We start from the raw sequence: 18,842 nt of genomic DNA on the forward strand, positions 1-18,842 counted from the left end.
ATTTATTTAATTTATTTTTTTATTATAATTTAATTTAAGTTTAATAACGAAATAATTTATTTTTGGTTTAATAATATCATTTTTTTTATAAAGATAATAAATAAATATTATGTTAAAACTCAATAATTATCCTAATTATATTTTAGATTTTTTATATTTAAACTGAGATGTTTATCCTATATTTGATTATGTTTATCTACAGTTAGTTACATGAATTTAGATATGGAGCTTTCGTTAGTTATATTTGATTATATTTATTATATATTTGATTATATTTATTATATATTTGATTATGTTTATCGGATAAGATCTTAGTCAATAAAAATTGCATCATATGCAATAATTTACCCGATAAACGCTAACCATGGTAAGAGTCATCGCTCTCACTTACCGGGTAAGACTCTCGGTCCTTAACTCGCTTTTACCGGGTAAAATTTGTGGTCATTGTCCTATTCATCCGGCAATGTAATGTGAGTTGGTAAGCGTTTGGTAAACGACTCCTAAATCAATCATTTTTACAAAGTATGTAAAAAGTTATTTTAAACTGATTTTTAGAATAAATATAAAGTGATCTAACTATTCAGTAACTTACAAAATATTTTTGTTTGTCGTTATCTCATTCTAATTCTGAAAATTCATAAACACGTTTCGCTTTCATTATGAACTCGGAAGTAGGCGGTACTGTAGCTGATACACGATAACGTCAGAAATAGCAGATACATTAGATTATAAATAGTCAAAGTATGACTTGTAATCTCTGAAATATAAATACAATCTTATTATAGGTGTAACACCCGTGTTTTTACAGTTATCGTTTAAAAGTGTAGATTTGTTTTAGCAAGCGAGTCAGTGTCCAACTATTGATGAATGTTCGTCGCGTTTGAATCAAGAGTCATGGTAGATTTGGGATGAAGAAAAATCGTGTTAAAGGTCATCCAAAGCATTAAGAGACCTCTGATGCAAATTCGATCACTCAAGAGGTCACAAATCAACTTAAAAACACAATAAAGTGCCAAGCTAGGACCGGTTATGGGACCGAAAACCGGGACCAGTTGGGGGTTTTGGCAGTTTCGTGGGACTGGGACCGGCTATGGACCATCCCTGCCCGACCCGAAAATCAAATAATTTTATGAATAAATGTATATTCAAATAATTTTATAATATTTTTTTATAAAACAATGTAATTTTAATTATATTAAAACGCATTTTTAAAGTGTATTTGAGTGACCCAATTTTAATTTTATAATGTATTAAATATATATATCATTAAAAAAATAAAAATAAGATCTTACTTTTTAATGTTGGGACCGATACCGACGGCCCATAACCGGTTATGAAGAACCTTGACTGGTTCTACCATTTTTTACCGAGACTGGTTATGGTCAATATGAGAAAACTTGAAACCGTTTAGGACCGGCCCGACCCGGGACCGATTTTTGGCCATCACTAGACATAATCATCAGTGCACCACCACTTAATTATGTGTCTTAACCCATACCCAGCCAAGAAGGTAATGGGCCCCAATAAACTGACCCACAACTAGGCCCAGGCCCATTTATTTCAGAACAGAGACAAAGCGGTACAATGTGAAAGTATTTAGAAAATAGAGGGGCCTGTTTGTTACAAATAGAAAGTTGATTTTCAGCGTCACACTTCCAACTTCCAACCAAGGGTGTTTGAGATAAAAATTACCCGTATCAAATTTTCATGTCTTATTTATATCCATCAATTATATGAATATGTATAATCAAAAAAAAATATAAAAAATAAAATAAATTTAAAATCGGTCTAGATTTCATTAGTTGAATGGGAATGAGACGTGTGATTTTTCCGGTATGGTTTGGGGTGAAACTGCACTGCGTACACCTCAAACCGCACGGGAATGGTTTATGCGGTTTGTTCTTAACGCAATTCAGGTCTACAATCCAATCATTATATGATTAAAACATATAAAATCAATGATAATGTGACCATTGTTTAAACAAATAAAAGTTTTGAATATGTCTGATTCCTAAATACATATTACATAATTAAAAATAGTCTAAGAAAACTAAAAAACTTTACATAATTAAATATAGTCCAAGAAAACTAAAAATATTAGATAAATTAGCCTAATTATTATATATAATATAAATAAAATATATATAAAATACACGGTGCGGTTGGAAACGCAGTTTGATAATTGCACTGCGTAGGGCAATTTGATAAAAATGCAAACCGTGCTGCGGAAGTTCTAAACCATGCTTTGTCGCATAGTATGATTTGGACGGTTTATGTTGTTTGGTGGTTTGGATGAACACCCCTATTTTTCATACATTTCCTTGGATGTTAAAGATTTGAGTTATATTCTACGAATAAAGCATATCAAACAGGTCGAAATTCGTCTAAAACGTAATAAAATGTCAACAATCTCGTACATTATTTTATCAAAGACAAATAGATTCCAATCGTAATGATAAGTTCTCCCAAATCGCTATAAAACGAATGTTAACCATTTAGAAGCGAGAGTGTTATGAGGAAGCATGCATAAGGGTCGAAATCGATGAACAATTTGCCCATTAGGAGATATCTTTCTTTGTCCAGTGGGCGTAGGGGAGACGGCTTAATGACTACGTGATTTACTAACCTTCCTGTAATTCAATTCCCTTATGAAATCAACTACCTATCAAATAAACAATAGTTTGAACGTGATTTGAATTTTATGGATTTTGTTAATTGGTCACATTGGGTTTTTAATAGACTATTGGACTCAACAATTCGTCAACATAACGAATCTTATCGCATTAATAATTTATAATAGTTCTAGATGATTATGTGATGAATGAATAAGACATCTCTATGTGTCTTATTGAACATGGTTCCTTCTTTTTATATTGATTTGTTGCTTCCTTTAAGTAACATTAAACTTTGATGGTTCATTTTCATACTTTAGTCGGTCCTGAATATATATATATATATATTTTTTTTAAACTGATTATTTAATTATTGCAATTTAGAGTCGCAATAATCAATTTAATGTTTGAATAAAATGATGTTAATTTTAATTATCTGATCATCTATGAGGCAGATAATAAATTTCATACATACTAATTAAATTGGTTATTTAGAGAAAACATAAAAAATACTTATTTACCCACCTTTTTTTATCTTAAATGTCATATTTTAAATTTACATAACTCAAAAATGTGTAAGAATGTGGCTTAATGGGTTGTGAAGCCTGTATAGCTTTCGGTCAGCCATACATTATTGTTCATTTCTGGCTTATTCGGTCAGTCAGGAAAGTAGAGTCTTATGGACTAAGCCATTTATTCATCTCCTTATTCCAAGTTTGCCCCTTCACATTTCTAGAACCTCCCCTAAAAACCCAGCTTCTCTCGATCTTATTTCTCTCCTTCATTGTGTTTGCTCTCCTGGTCCAAGCTCTATCTCCATCGATCTGCCGTTGCTTCTTCCTCACCATCTAGAACCAACTTTGGTTGTTGATTCTTCCTCATCATCGCCGGTCGTTGCTTCTTCCTCCATCGATCTCATTTCTTCTGCTTCTTCGATCTCCGGCTTTTGCATCTTCCTCATTTCTACCTCACCATTGTCGGTCGCCCTCCCTCCGGCAGTTACCCTTTGCCTCACCATCGTTGGACCTCGTTCTCGATCTGAATCTTGTTACTGATTTGTTACTATTTTTATTATTTTCTCTATCTTGTTACTGATTTATTATTATAGATTTGGGTATGTTTTCTAATTTGGGGTTTCATTTGGTCTATAAATATTGTTGTTTTGAGAAATTTGATCTATAATGGTCAATGTAAAACCAAGGGTAAAATAATCATTTTTATCATTCAGATGGTTTATTCAGCACAACAACTTATCTATTAACATACAGACAACTTTATCCATACATGTCTTAACATAAAACGAATCGAAGAACCCCTTAGACAGTGTTCTTTTAAGTGAATGAAAGCGAGAATACCCGATTAGACACTTTAAGATAGGATATTTTTAGGTCAATAGAGTCACTAGCATCGAGAATCATGACGATGGGAGCAAGAATCCTCATGTATGGTACGTTTATAGTTGCACCTGATCAGTGTTATTATGAATATACAGTTGCATGTGTGTGCATGAATCGTCTTCATGTGATGATCGATGGGGGTAGTGAGTGTATTCCTAGTGAATAATCGTTAGAAGAATTGATATTTGCAGCATTGTCGTCTTGAGTAACAGTTAAATATGTGATTATGTTAAGGCGACCATGACAGTCAGAAAGATTGTTTAAGTTTGAACCATGTGCTTGTTGAATTATTGACCAAAATTCATGCATGAAATTTATTTTAAAAATAAATTTAAGAAATCATCTCATCCTTTGTCAAATTATTTGTACATGTCATGTTATGAATTTTGACGAATGTTTTGACACACAGACGTGTGTCGTGTTTTAAAATATATGAATTATGTTGTTTCATAGGATTTGCGTACATTTTTTGTCGTAAGTTATTCTTCATAATATTTTGCCGACATCATGGGGAGTTTTTTTTTTCCCGTCTCCTCTAATCTTTCAACGTCTCTAACGTGTAACTCAGTTGTCAAAAAGGTAAGACGACTTTATTCAAACACATAGGTTCAATTTGAAACCCCCTCTGCTAGCTTCAACCGTTAAATGAGTCAAGAAAAAATACCTCAAAAACAGGTTACGTGAAGTTGTGGATGATCAAAATTTAAATCTTTGAACCACCCTTCTGAAATGATGGAATGGATCCGTAGGTGCAGACACCTGAGATTGAAACTGCAGCTTATAAAGCAACCCCACGTGTGTATGCAATCTGCATTTGGTGCACCAGGGACCATCTTAGATGTCCAATTCAATATACGACAAAAATACATTATAAATTAACGTTTAATTTCTTTTGCTATCTGTTTTACAGAATAAACAACATCAATAAAAAAGATGATTTAATGTCACATTTATTACAATATAATTTGATAATTTATCATATTATAAAATTAATTGCAGTCAAAATATGTATGGTATAGATACTAATTAAAAAAGGGGAATTTCGTTGTTATGAATAATAAATTAGAATTAATCATAAAGATGGTGCTTGATTGGTTTGAGTTTGACTCAAAAAGTCAAAAATACCAGGAGATTCCAGTTTCAAATCTAAGGAGAAACAAAAGTCCACTTGCGACCATGAAGGTTCAAATACGGTGACTCCGGACTATCAGCAAAGCAGATGGTCGTCCTGGGATTAATCGACTCACATAGCGAGTTGAATATCTAGGTTAATAAAAACAATAGAATTAAAACAAATTTTATTACATTTTAATTTGTTTTAACCTTTAATACCTAGGTGCTTCACATCCCTGTGCCTTTGGCTCCGGCTCCGGCTGGGCTTTTGCGGAAGGACCTCGGCTCGAGCTTTTCATAAACCGAAGAAATACTTCGATTAACAGTGGATTTACGATAATTGTTATTATAATTATAATAAGAATATTGGATAGAAAAGCTAATTACTATTAATTATAAACATTAATCAAGTTTAACTTGATATTTAAAGTGTGGAAGGAGCCGGAGCGCTGCTAGAAATGGCTTCACCGGCTCCACTACCATCATCTCGAGCGCTGCCACCACCCACAGCCACCGACACTTTCAGTGCCGCCGCCGTCCCACGGGCAGGTCGTTTTCTCTTCTTTTCATACGGAATACCTCTAGCCTTGGCTTGGCTTTCTCTCACTTCTCTCAAATACATCCTCACGGCTCTGGCTCCAAACGGGTTTGACTCAGGTCGGCCGCCGTTCTCCTCGTAGGCAGCTCGGAGCCTCCCGATGAGCGCGTCTAGGCTCCCCCAAGCTTGCTTGAGCTGGCAAGCACATGGCGCCGGTGGGTTTGGGTGACCGAAGTACGGACAACCAGTCACGTGCACCTTCGTCTTCCCGAACTGGTCAAGGTATTTGAGGAACTCGATCACGTGAGCTCCGCTGCACCTGGCCAACGTTAGCGGCGGCTTGTGGTTGCTCAGGTACTGTAAGAAGGTGTTCCAATCGCGTCGTTTCTGAGACTCATATCTGCTCGGCGGTGGTGGTGGTGGTGGTGGTGGTGGTGGTGTATGAACCGTTGACCTTCCGGCGGGAGAGTCGTCTGCACCACCACCTGTGGACGATGTTCCGTCAGGCTCTCCCGGGTCATGAGACCCGGATCCGGATGGTAAATCCATCTGAAAATTGCGGTTAAGTGAAGGTTGGGAATGTAATGGGAAAATGGGGAGAAGATGAAGAGGTTGTCTGTAATTGTTTTAGGGATTGTTGATGTTGGTTTGAAATTGATGGCGAGTGGTTTTTTGGAGAGAGATGGTGATATGATGATGGGACGTAAATAGAAAAGTAATAAGAATGTACGAATGGATGGATTTTCTTGGAGAAAAAGAGACTCTATCACTATTCAATTTTGTCATATACCATATATTTTATATATATATATATATATGATTTATTATATAATTTATTACATTTGTATAATTAACATAACTTAATTTTAGCCGTTCATTTAACTTGATGAATATATGATTTTATAGAAGTTTTTATTATTTTTTAATATAAAGTATTGATCATAATTAATAAACCGTAGTCATCTTCCATATATATTTAAATCATAATAAATGAGTTCTTATCATTTTCATAAATATCTTAATTGATTGAGTTGTATTGTTTGTACAAATGTGATGAGTTGCATTTGAGACGTCCTATACATACATACATATGTCTGTGTACAAGGAGGGGGTTCATGTAAGACAAGACTATTTTTGTGAGACATGTGAAACACAATTTTTATACTTGAAGTTTCACAACAAAATGTTGTGAAGGTAAAAAAAGAGTTGAATCTTCACAGCAAAAACACTATGAAGGTTACTTTCACAATGTTTTGTTGTGAGGTTTCAAGTGTAAAAAAGTAGTAACACGGGTCTCACGAAAACAGTCTGGTCTCACATAACCCCAAGTCTATATACATATATGAGATTGGGTTCTTGTGAGAATGAAAGTTAGGTGAAAAAGGTAAGAAGGGAGTTTCGCTCTTACATTAATCCTAATTGAATATCAACACTAATGAAATATACCAAATTAATTATCGTAAAATACAACGGGTGGGAATGGGATTAAAAGCGATCAGAGGTCGAGTTCTTTTCTTATAATTCCCGCCTTATCTTCCATCCTCATACGATCTTTTGTTCCTATCGCTCTCTATATAATTATGAAACAATAAAATAAATAAATACCGTTTGAAAAATAAAATTATAGTTACGGATTTTATAGTTTGGTAAAATGTTTTCGAGTTGTGGTCTATTAATGATTAACAATGACATTATTGTGAAACTCCAATTATCGACTGTCATTGTTGAGAATTGACTAAATAAGAAGTGATCGAGGAATCTTGATGATGTTTTCAGTGGAACCGTTGTGAGTAGCCATATATGCATTTGGGGAAAACAAAACCACAATCACATGAAATCCATTGAGGTTCCATTTGGGTTTGCGGGATTGATTTTTGAGGAAGTTGGATTTTATGGAGGGATTTAGATCAGGATAGATTTGAAATTGTTGGTGCATTAGATTACATTATTTATAAAAAAATTTATAAATAATTAAATTACATTTTTATTAATCGATTATTACAAAACACAAATTTTTGACATTTTTAAAACCTTATTTCATACAATCATACAAAATCCCATGAAATCCCGAGCGTTCCCTAAGGATTTCAAAATCCCATGTTTATAGGATTTCAATTAAATCATAGGATTTCAAATCTTAACAATTCAATAAACCAAACATGGAATTGAAATAGATTTGAAATCCAAATCTCCCCAAATCCATTTCATTCCTACAAACCACATGGGACCTAAGAGTAAAAATAAGACGATGGAAACTGTTGAGAGCAATCTAATTGATAAAAACTAGATCTGTAAATTGAGACATGTCCAGATAACATGAACTTATGATAGAAACTACATTTCTCACCTATTTGGCTTGGTTCAACAACTACCCAATATTTGGGAGAGCCTTTACTTGAACCCATATATGTTTCTGCGGGTCTTATTGTAACTGGTTTATTTGAAAATATACGGACCCGCATTTTTTCATCACGATATGCATTTTGTGTCGTTGATGGTCGACTTGCTTCTATTTGTCTTCATATGACCCCCAACCATCAAATGAAAATTTGCTTGAAAATGATGGAAGAAGTGACTCACTTTAAACCAAACAAACTCCAATAATCATATATAAGATGACTTGCAAGAAAATAGATTGATGAGACGACATTTCAATCTGTCCACCAAAAATCAAATAAACAGGCGATTAAAAGCAGAAAATTAAGAGCTTGCACGTTCATTTCGTACATACTAATTCTGTAAAATACTTTTATGAAAGAGGTTTTAAAGCAGGATATCTGTCAATCATGAAATTCAACAGTTTTAAGTTTTTAATTGATGCCTGTATATTTATCATGTTTTAAGCTCGTTCATAAAAACTTTTACATATAAAATGTTTTCCCAACATCATAAATACGCAAATTGTGGATTTATACAACATAAAAACACACATACTGTAACCTTATCCTACAGTAGCAGTAGAGAAATTATACAGAGTTATCGACCTACTTTAAATAGTGTCAGTATTAAGGGTTGAACAAGAAACCTCAAATCTTGACTTTTTAGCATATGCTTACAGATAAATAATGATTTTCTCATACCTTTTTTCTGTAACGTTTGAATTATTTTTACAATTTTTTTATTTGTAGTTCTTTATCAAGGGTTGGTAATCGTTTACATCGTGAAAACGCCACCGATTATATTTGTATTTTTAATTAAAATAATTACTTATTTATGTTTTTATCAACAAAATCATAAAATAATTGGTTTGCGACAAGACTATTTATTCAATCAAGTATTATGACATCAATATTAATATTATTTATTAAAATGAATAAATATTGTTAAACAATTATTAAATTTTTTGTTTTGATATATTTTAAAAATTAAAAATACGTCGTCTTTTAATTAAAATTTTAATTTTTAAAAAGTTGATTATTTTCCCCCACCCACCACTCATTTTTGGTCGATGTTTGGTCTCTTTCCGACTGACGACGACCTCTAAAGTTATGAAAGCTAATATGACTTATTGGATAGGCACAAATGATTAAAAACAAATAAACAATCGTTAAGATTAAATTATGATTTTTTTTAATTAACCTGGATATCCAACCCACTATGTGAGTCGACTAATTTCAGAGCAACCATCTGCTTTGTAGATAGTCCGGAGTCATCGCATTTGAATCTCCGTGGCCACAAGAAAATTTGAACCTGTGACCTCCTGATACTTTTGACCTTTGGAGTCAAGCTTAAACCAATCAAGCACCTTCCTTGTGGTTATGTGTTGTATCATTTATTCTTACCTACACAAACATTCATTAGTAATCTAATACAAGTGGCATTGAGAAGCGACGATGGACCGTAGAGGCGTTAGCAAGTTACTAAAGTTGTTAGGGTCAGGCGAGTGAACTCAATAAGTTTTTGTATATCCATCCATATTATAAGTTTGCAAATACGTCTTCCTCTTTACATTTTATTTGTTCTTTAAATTTTATTTACTGTATTTTATTATCTTTAAACTTTCACTTTATTGTCCCCAAAATGTTATTTTCATACATTTTCTATATTTTGATTAATTTATGTAATTTATTAAATATTAATTAAAGATAATATAAAAAAGATATAAAATAAAAATTGAAAATTAATAAACTTCATATTTTTGGTGTCGTTTCAATCGGTTTTATGAAAATTTTCTAATAATATATTTTGTTATAAAAAATATTTATTTTAGTATAATTTAAAAATTACATAAATTAATCAAAATATAAAAAACTCATCAGGATTAATTCGTTCATTCTTTTGGTCCTGCCTTACCAAACGCTAACAATTATCTTGTCTCGTCTTGTTTAGGTATCAAACACACCCTTAATAACAGGTAAATATGTCTTATTCTCCTATATTTTAACATTTTTTCTTTAATCTCTTTCATATTATAATCATTATTTTCTACATAAAAAATATGAAGATTAAAACCCAAATAGAGATAAGTTTGAAACCCTTTGTATTATTTTGTTTTTGGTTTCATGAAAACCGAGTAGTCTCACTTGATCAAAAGCTTATATACATGGAGCGAATAATGTGAGAACCATAAAAAAGGATACAAACCCATGAAAACCGATCTTAATATATTGTTTTACATAATTTTCTAATCTAAGACTAGAATTCAAGGTATTATTTCACATATGTTTGTTTCGTAATATATTTGTTTCATAATGTGAAACTTTTTACATGTATTATTTGTTTCATAATATGAAACAACACATATTTCTCTGGTTCTTAATTTTTTTGAGATTTGTATTTGATTATACTACTATAAATACATGTAGAGATTCTAATGAATACAATAAAAAGAATATTGTTTGGTTCTGTATTAGAATTGGACAAAACAAATTATGTGTTTTTTCATATGTCATCAGACACGATAATAAAATTGTAAATATACTGACATGCACCCAAGCCCAAAAAATAATGAGTCGAATTTGCAAAAAAGGAACTAACAAAGAGCATGACTAAATATCTATATAAGTTACAAATTAGAAATGTACTTGAAATGTTTTATTTGGTTATAAAAATGGTGTAACGGGTTGGAGATGAATTACCCGTTACAGTAAATTTTACACCACTTCGGTGCAGCAAATAGTTGGAGATAGCCTAACATTATGTTCAACATTGTTGCGAACCACAAAAAAGATGTAGTGTTTTTTTTTCCTTTCACTAGGGGAATTTTTTAGTGGTTCCGTCCTAGGCACTAAAAACCTAAAGAATAGCCCCACCTACAGATAAGTTAACATACGTAATGAAATTTGGTGAAATTAAAATCCATCAAAAGAATTGAAATTCGAAAAGAGTGAAATGAAATCCATCAAATGAATTGACCACCTATTTGGTTAGCAGGAAACAAGTAGAATCTCTCATAGAAATTGAATTTGCATGTTTGATTGACAGAATTTAGATTTGGAATTGAAATAAAATAATGAAAATACCCCTTTATCACGTTTTCATACTTTCCTGTTTATATTATAAACACAATGTACCAATGAAAAATTAATGATAACATTATTTAGTGGTAGTGGTGGCAATAGTGACCGTGGTGGTGGTAGAAAGTAGGGTAATAGAAGGAGAAATAGTGCAACAAATTTATGATTAGAACGTGAAAAATCACTATCCTTGGGATATTATTAGCCCCAATAACAAAACATGCGCTACTGCTATCTTTTGACAATTTAATATATGTTATAATCAATGAAAAATTGTTTTAAATAATATTTTTAATACAAGTATAGAAAAACATAATTAGTAATATAAGATTTCATCAATTTATAGAAAAAACATAAATAAAAAGATGTATATTATCAATCACAAGAAGTAACAGAGAGAGCTACCCTTAGATCATTTGAGGTACCACAAATGTACATCCTGTGAGTTTCTATTTCCTGCTCATGACTCCATGAATTCCTAGGAGCATGGTAACTGCTATCCACTCGATCTCGCAGCGAGAATACGATTTCCCGAAGAATTGGTTCGTGCCCGTTCAGTAAATTCCCCATGCTCAACACTTTCCGCCAAGACTGGTTAGCCGACGGTTGAACAAACATATTTGTTATCACATCTCTCTCCTTCACCCTTACTTCTTGCCGCTTCTTCACTTCCTGCACAAACCAATCACCGACCTGCTCAAGTTTTAGAAACATTCATCCGTGAGGGTACATGTGTAATTTCACACATTCTTCATTTTGATGGTTCCGTCAAGTAACGTGAATAATCAAAACATTCATATAAATGGGACGCACAAAATGAAAATTGAACAAACTTTAATGATTCTCATTTACAGGATAACTGAGTAGGCATTTATATTATTTAACTAAATATCCATAAATATTATGCATTTTCATTATTCATGGTATTCATCATGAATATAATATTTAACTGCTAAATGTACTTACCTAAATACTTCCTCCGTCCCAAAATAAATATCCATATTTCTATTTTAGTTTATCTCAAAATAATGGTCCACTTTCAAATGTAAGTACCTACTTTCCAATTCTACCCTCAACTATGAGATGAAAATTTCCATTACCTCATCTATTATTAAAGGTAAATTGTCCTTCAGTTAATTCAAAAGTGAAATAATTACATAATCATAAAATTATGTGTCTTTTTTATTGCAACACATTTAAATTGTACACATAATTGTTTGGTCCTAACCTATAAGTCCTATAAAGCAACCAATTAGGGCATATGGACATCTTTGACATCTTATAGAACCGATGATCTTGTTGTGGGGTATATAGACATACCTTGTTTGCATCTCCTTTAACGGAGCCTTTTCCCATTTTCCGTACATAAAAGTCGTAAAAGTCAACGAAAATAGCTTGTGCAAGATGCGGTGCTTGCAAGAACTTGCGATGAAGAGAAGCTGCCACCATTATTAGCTTCTCCACATGCTCGAATACAACACAAAGTCGTCTTATGTCTTCAATTATCTCAATATCCCCAGGTAACTTGTTTGCTGCAATTCAAACATTTAACATCAAATTACATAAAAACAAGAACCATGATTATTAATTAAGACAAAAAGAAAAGATACGATATACCAACCTTGCAAAGGCCTTAATACAGAAGCCAAAGTGAGATATAGTTGATCCATTTTTGTTGTCATGTGTTTTAGCCCACCAAAGCTAGTTTGGTTAAGAGTGTCGGCTGCTGCTCGGAAGGCGGTGCAGACCATTTGTTCCAGCAATTGATGTGGTGGAACTGTTTCCAAATAGTGAAGTATCTTTGGAGCAAAGGAGTAAATAAGTTAGGTTGACCTTATATGAACATGGAGTGATTCAAAAACCAATGATAGAAACAGTAATGCCAAATTTATCCAAATTTCTGACATAATAATATTTGAAAGGGAAATTGTCCAAAATTGTCATTCAGGAACCCCCCGCCCCCCAATTCATTTTATAGCCGTTTTTTTCTACTCAATTGACTAAAATAGCCAAGCAAGTAGCACTTTAGCAACTTGCAAAATCTACTTTTTATGAATTTAGTATTCATAAAGTAACACTTTAGCAAGTTGCTAAAGCGCTGCTTGTGAAATGCGGACGTGGCAAGCAGCGCTTTAGCAAGGTGCGTAAGTGGCACTTCCATGTCAGCATTTCGCAAGTAGCACTTTAGCAACTTGCAAAATTGTTGCTTTGTGAAAATAAAAGTGGATTCACAAATTGCTAAAATGTTACTTGCGAAATCTTGGCTATTTTGGTCAGTTATGTAGAAAAGCGGCTATAACGTGTATTGGTGCGATCAAAATGGCTATTTTGGACAATTTCCCTATTTGAAACTTCTTTTAGCATATCATGTATAGTGTCAAGCCTAGGACAACCAGTGAAAAAAAAAATTAAATTAACATATCATAACTGATGAAATTGTGTAACCATAAACAATTTGAGGGACCACCAAAGAAATCATTAGGGAATTGCAAGAGCAATATGAAGTTATGAGGCTGCTTAAATTGTTCACAGCTCAAGAAATGTTCACTGCCACCTATATTATGATACTCCCTCAATCCCAAAATAAGTGTCCACAATGAAAAAGGCACATCGTTTTTAGGGAAGTGTAATTATTGCACTTTTAATAAACTAAATGACAGTTTTACTCTTCATTATAGAATGATTAATTAATTTCTCCATCTCATAATTGAGGGTAGAATGGGAAAGTACGTTCTTATTTTTCAGAACTGGACACTATTCCGGGACGGAGGGAGTAATAAGCATTCTTTTACTGCCTATAAAGACTCTAACTCACAACCTGAGGGTTGTAGAGACTCAACTGATAAGATTGGGTCAAATGCCACTTGGTCACAATACAGGAATCTATATAAACATTTTGAAGAATAACAATATTATATCGGGGTACCAAACTTGTATGCCGTGTTGCTGACTTACCCTCATGATAAGTCAATTTATGTGTTCCCCACCCTCGGGAGAGAGTACTTGTACTTCTTACTTTCTATCTTTCGTATGTAATCCTAAAAAAGATAATCTTGGAGAAAAGATTCACCAAGAACTATACAGAGTTCTAGAATTCTCTAAGCAAGTTGAGATATTTCCAGGATGTTCTAGGATTATCATATTGAAATCTCTAGAATTCTTTCCATATTTAGATGGTGTCTTGTATATTCTATAGCAGCAGTTAAAAGAGTTCATATAAAGAGAATGAATGAATTATTCTAGTTCTAGTCAATTCTAAGAAACCTAAAAGTTCATGTTAACTATATAAAAAGGAGACCTTCCTTATATGCAAACCATCTAAGAAACCCACAAACAATCCATAAAATACAAGAAAGCATCCCAAGGAGCTCTAGAAATTGCTTAAGCCTTTGTGTGACTACTGCCACCCAAGTCAAACAAGCAAGTTATTCAGGTTGACTTAGCTCTCACACAGCCGTAAGTACTAAGGCCACAAGGTTAGTTAAGGACTTGGCGGAAAACCCTGTGACAACTGACAAATGGCATCAGAGTGAATGTTGATACATAGCCAAAAAAAAAAACTCAAGTTGAACAACTTTTATGCTATGGCCGTTCGGTTCTAGAGGAACAGTGACAATAACAATAATAAATGCCACAAGAGAGGCCTATATAGTTCTAGAGAGTTTGTGCTAGTCGCTAGAATGCTCCTTAAAGTAATTAGTTTGAATGGCTGGAAGATTCTGTAGGGAGTACACAATTCAAGCACAAAAGTTCTTTATTTATGTTACAACATAATAGTGAAGCTAGGCCGTGGGTATGTACTTCCGTTACAACAATACTACCGCTTGGTTTATTGACAGGGAAGACAAAATGTGGCCAATACTAACCATTTACTTCGGACAAAGAAAATACAAATTATGTACCTTTTCTCCTTCTCTATTGGGATCCATAAGTGGCTTCTGCTCTGAAACTGGCAAAGGAGGTGCATCATTCCATATTTTGCGCCATGAATTACCAGAATCCGACATTCTCTCTGAAAGTCTTCCTCGAGGAGGCCATTTCTTTTTCAACTCTCCTGTTTCAACAGTAGAAGATGATGATGTACAACTGTCATCATCCTCCCAATCTTTCGGGGAATGCCATCGAATAAAATCTTCAAAAACAGCATCTGGGTTTGCAGCTTTAAATGCCGACATATCTGATCCGGATTTACAATTTGTAAACAAAAAGTTAAATAATAGAATAAGGAGAAGGAAAAAAAAGGTTTTGTTTTTATACATATGATATATCATCACCTTCCAGTAATAATCCCAATCTTCTGATGAACCCAATATGTTATATTTAAACAAAAGATAAAAAGGTACATAAAGGGTAAGACAGAATGTGACACCCTAATAGACACCACTCATAAATACGAAATTAAGCTTGTTACCTGAAGATAGTATGTCCTTCTCCAACTGGGCAGAGAAGCTCTGACAAAATTTAGACAAGAAAGTTCTCAGTTAGGGAACTCTTTCAAAGATAATTACTACATAGAATAAAGTTTCTAAAAATGTCACTACATCAACATCTACAAGCCTTTTATCCCAATTAGTTAAGGTCTAAAAATGTTACCTCCGCCTGGGACAAAAGAGGAAGAAAAGAAACCAGTTCAACTTCAGAAAATACAGTGCTTTATTTTCAAGTCTAGTCATTTTGGAAAGGTAGGAAAAGTAAGATCCTAAATGATTCACAAGGATCCACCCTGTCACCAAAATCATTAATAAGCATCTCAACCCCTACACCATCCACAACTGTTCCATGACATGGCATAAGCAGTGCTATAAAGGAGCTGATCTAAATTGTTTAAAATGTTTGTAGAAGATGGTATTGTATATATTAGAACTTACAAATGAATCACCCAAGACTTCAACAGCATGGAGCCTTTCCTCATGCATATCTTCGGTCATAATTGGTGGATCCTATGATATAGGGGGGAGGGAGTGTTGGAAAGAAAAGATTGTCAAATTATTAATCATGGAAGACTCAGAAGGGTAAAAAGATAGTAAGTTAGCATGTGAAAATCATATCAACCTGAGTGAATGGAGCATGCATGTAGTTGTGTGAGTTCAGAAGCATCATGGATTCAACTACACCTGCTGATCCCCTCCTCTTATGATTTGAAGATTCTAAATTAGCAGATGTTACATCATATTGCGGCGTAGAACTATACCTATGAATGGTTGTTCCAGATTTATGAAAACCATCGGAAGTTGAAGTGCTACAAACAAATAATAAGACAAATTCAAAACATTACACAAAGTAAATATAATGGGAATTAATACCGACATGTTTTCATCTGAAAAGAACTGATGTAGCAACACCATCAACTCATATTATGAGTCCCCAGTCTTCATTGCAATTTGTCTTATTTGATACACGATGTTACATAAACTAGTCAATATCGAAAGATATATTTCATAGGAACTAACCAGACACCATTATGCAAATATAAAGAGGTAGTCCTATGTGGTATTAGCAGGGAGATAGAAGTTCTGCCTAAGCGATGTAGTCATGAAGTAAAACAATAACCGTGGCATTCTTCGCATAGGTTAATATAAATATTTCAGCAAGCGTAAGATGTACAACACCTATAGAGCATATTAAGTTGTGCACATGTTCAAAAAAATTAGGCCATGTGCATGTGCATTATGTAATAATATTTTGTGATCAGTCATCAGTTGTAAGTCATGCAAGGACTTGAGATGACAAAATGTGGGTGTCGGAGCTTCTGAACCAAAAGCATAAAATACAATCTGAATACAAAGGCTGGAATTTCTGGTATGACTAAATAAACAACAAAAACTAGTAGTAAGTTCATTTTATCAGTTTGTTTTGATCTCATATCTTCCTTAGGGTGCTTCTGTCTTCTTGAGCCCCTGCAATTTATAGGCCTCCCTCAAAAGAACTAGTCCAGATGATCAACTTATTTAGCACACACGCACACACACATATATACATAAATGAAAGTTAGCAGAAATATTTAGCCTAAAGGATAATGAACTCAATCTACTTGGTGTGTTTTTTCTCATAATTGCAGCATCAATCACATTCTTTCATGATGAATAGACTGAAGGTTCCATTACTTGTTACCATTGTTATCACACTTCCTTACTTGACCCTACCATGTCTCCCCAGAATATAAAGATGTTGTTCGTTTCATGAACTATAAAGGTGAGAGCTTGATAATATTGGAGAATCCTAGACATCCCTACCTACACCAATCATGGTACATTAGTGTTCAATAACTAAAACCAAAGAGTTCTCACTTGCTTAGTTCACCTGTCACTTTCCTCAACTAAACGTTCTTTGGCTCTCGATGGATCAGATAATCCCTCCTTAACCAGATCATCTGCCTGCAGTTCAGTCAAATAAACCATTAGGCCTGGAGAAGGTAATAGGAACCATTAGCATAAATCGCAAACTCGTATATTACAGACAGAAAGAAAGAAGAACAACTATTAACCTACCTCAACGCTAAGAGAATCACTATTGTTACCATCTTGTTGGCTGTCCAGCTGCTGACGTTTTTTGTCGATGCATATTGCAAGCTGAGAAGCAATGTTTGCGACACCGAACATTGTGAAAAAACAATAAATATACTGACATCAAAGACAGCAAATATTTGAGAACCTAGCAAGGAAATCATGTAGCTGAACTTTCAAAAGATTAGATGCATTTGTATCTTAGAATTTTGCCAATGAAAATAGATGTCCTAACCAACTTCTAATCAGTGACTTGATTCAAATATGACCAGACTAAAAATAACAAACATCCACTAATTTGTAGATCAATGCAGGATATACACCCTGTTTGTTTGGTGCTGAGTGCCAAGATCTTTGACGTCGTCAAAGTTCTTGGCAGTTTGAAGAAAGAACCTGAAATTGGTCAGACAGTGCCTCAAGTGTCAGCATGTTTTTTACACTCAATGATTCATGATCTATGTGAGCAAATACGTAGGAATTCTTTGGATGAAATTTCCTTAATAGGAGAATGTGATAAAGAGAGTCTGAATGAGTCAAAAAAATTATTTTTGTAATTGTTACGTGCGTTTTGTTTCTTTATTGAAGCTGAGCTATTGAGGTTTAGTATCATATAAATTGGAGGTCCTTTCCGCACGCACAAACAATGCAAGAAATCGTTGTCCAGGGAGACAGTTAAGGTCACAGCAGGTCCTGGGCCTTTAGATCATCGTCAGTGTTGTGAAAGGTGTGTCGATGCAAAAGCGTCAAGGTGTACAATCAGGGCCTGGCCTTGTCTGAGCACAACGGGTTCAATGGGCCACACAACTCAGCCCATGAGGCACAAGGCACAATAGGAACAGGCTTTGTCCCAAAAGGCACATCTTTATCACAATTTTAGGGTTCTTGTTGTGTATTTCCTGTACAGGTAATAGAGGATAACATCTTTATGCAAATCCACTGCAAATGTATTCAAGTGATATTTGAAAGTTGACAAGCAAGTCATATATAGAGGTTCTGATTTAAACAAAGTGGCACCCTGTGCTGAGTATTTTTCTTTCAATTATCAAATTACTAAAAGAAGTTCACAGGCTTAAAAGGGTTGATTGATCAAATGCTTCATTTAGAGCACTATCTGTAACGCCCCCAGAACCCCGTAGCATGATATTGTCCGCTTTGACTAACCTGCCCGCTCAACCACAAAGCAGTAGTCGCACGGTTTTGTTTCTGGCAGCCGCACAACGCAA

General features: G+C 34.0%; 2 protein-coding genes across 2 annotated transcripts in view; both read right to left on the bottom strand.

The window, feature by feature from the left end:
* Window positions 1-5,500: 5,500 nt before the first annotated feature.
* Window positions 5,501-6,209, bottom strand: LOC112518592 (protein LIGHT-DEPENDENT SHORT HYPOCOTYLS 6-like). Its single transcript, XM_025126344.1, has one exon. It carries the CDS (start codon window positions 6,207-6,209, stop codon window positions 5,547-5,549), a length of 663 nt encoding a protein of 220 aa, XP_024982112.1. The 3' UTR covers window positions 5,501-5,546.
* Window positions 6,210-11,414: 5,205 nt separating this feature from the next.
* The window catches only part of LOC112518252 (rab3 GTPase-activating protein catalytic subunit), a 17,460-nt gene continuing 10,032 nt past the window's right edge, over window positions 11,415-18,842 (bottom strand). Inside the window, exons 15-23 of the mRNA XM_025125886.1 lie at window positions 17,605-17,685; window positions 17,417-17,490; window positions 16,169-16,355; window positions 15,985-16,056; window positions 15,528-15,567; window positions 15,019-15,293; window positions 12,738-12,915; window positions 12,437-12,648; window positions 11,415-11,809 (exon numbers count right to left, since the gene is read on the bottom strand). Of these exons, the coding sequence (XP_024981654.1) occupies window positions 11,492-11,809; window positions 12,437-12,648; window positions 12,738-12,915; window positions 15,019-15,293; window positions 15,528-15,567; window positions 15,985-16,056; window positions 16,169-16,355; window positions 17,417-17,490; window positions 17,605-17,685 (1,437 nt within the window). The 3' untranslated portion in view covers window positions 11,415-11,491. The remainder of the gene's footprint in view (window positions 11,810-12,436; window positions 12,649-12,737; window positions 12,916-15,018; window positions 15,294-15,527; window positions 15,568-15,984; window positions 16,057-16,168; window positions 16,356-17,416; window positions 17,491-17,604; window positions 17,686-18,842) is intronic.

This window comes from Cynara cardunculus (genome assembly GCF_001531365.2).
Source record: "Cynara cardunculus var. scolymus isolate 2C chromosome LG 9, CcrdV1, whole genome shotgun sequence".
Lineage (NCBI taxonomy): Eukaryota > Viridiplantae > Streptophyta > Magnoliopsida > Asterales > Asteraceae > Cynara > Cynara cardunculus.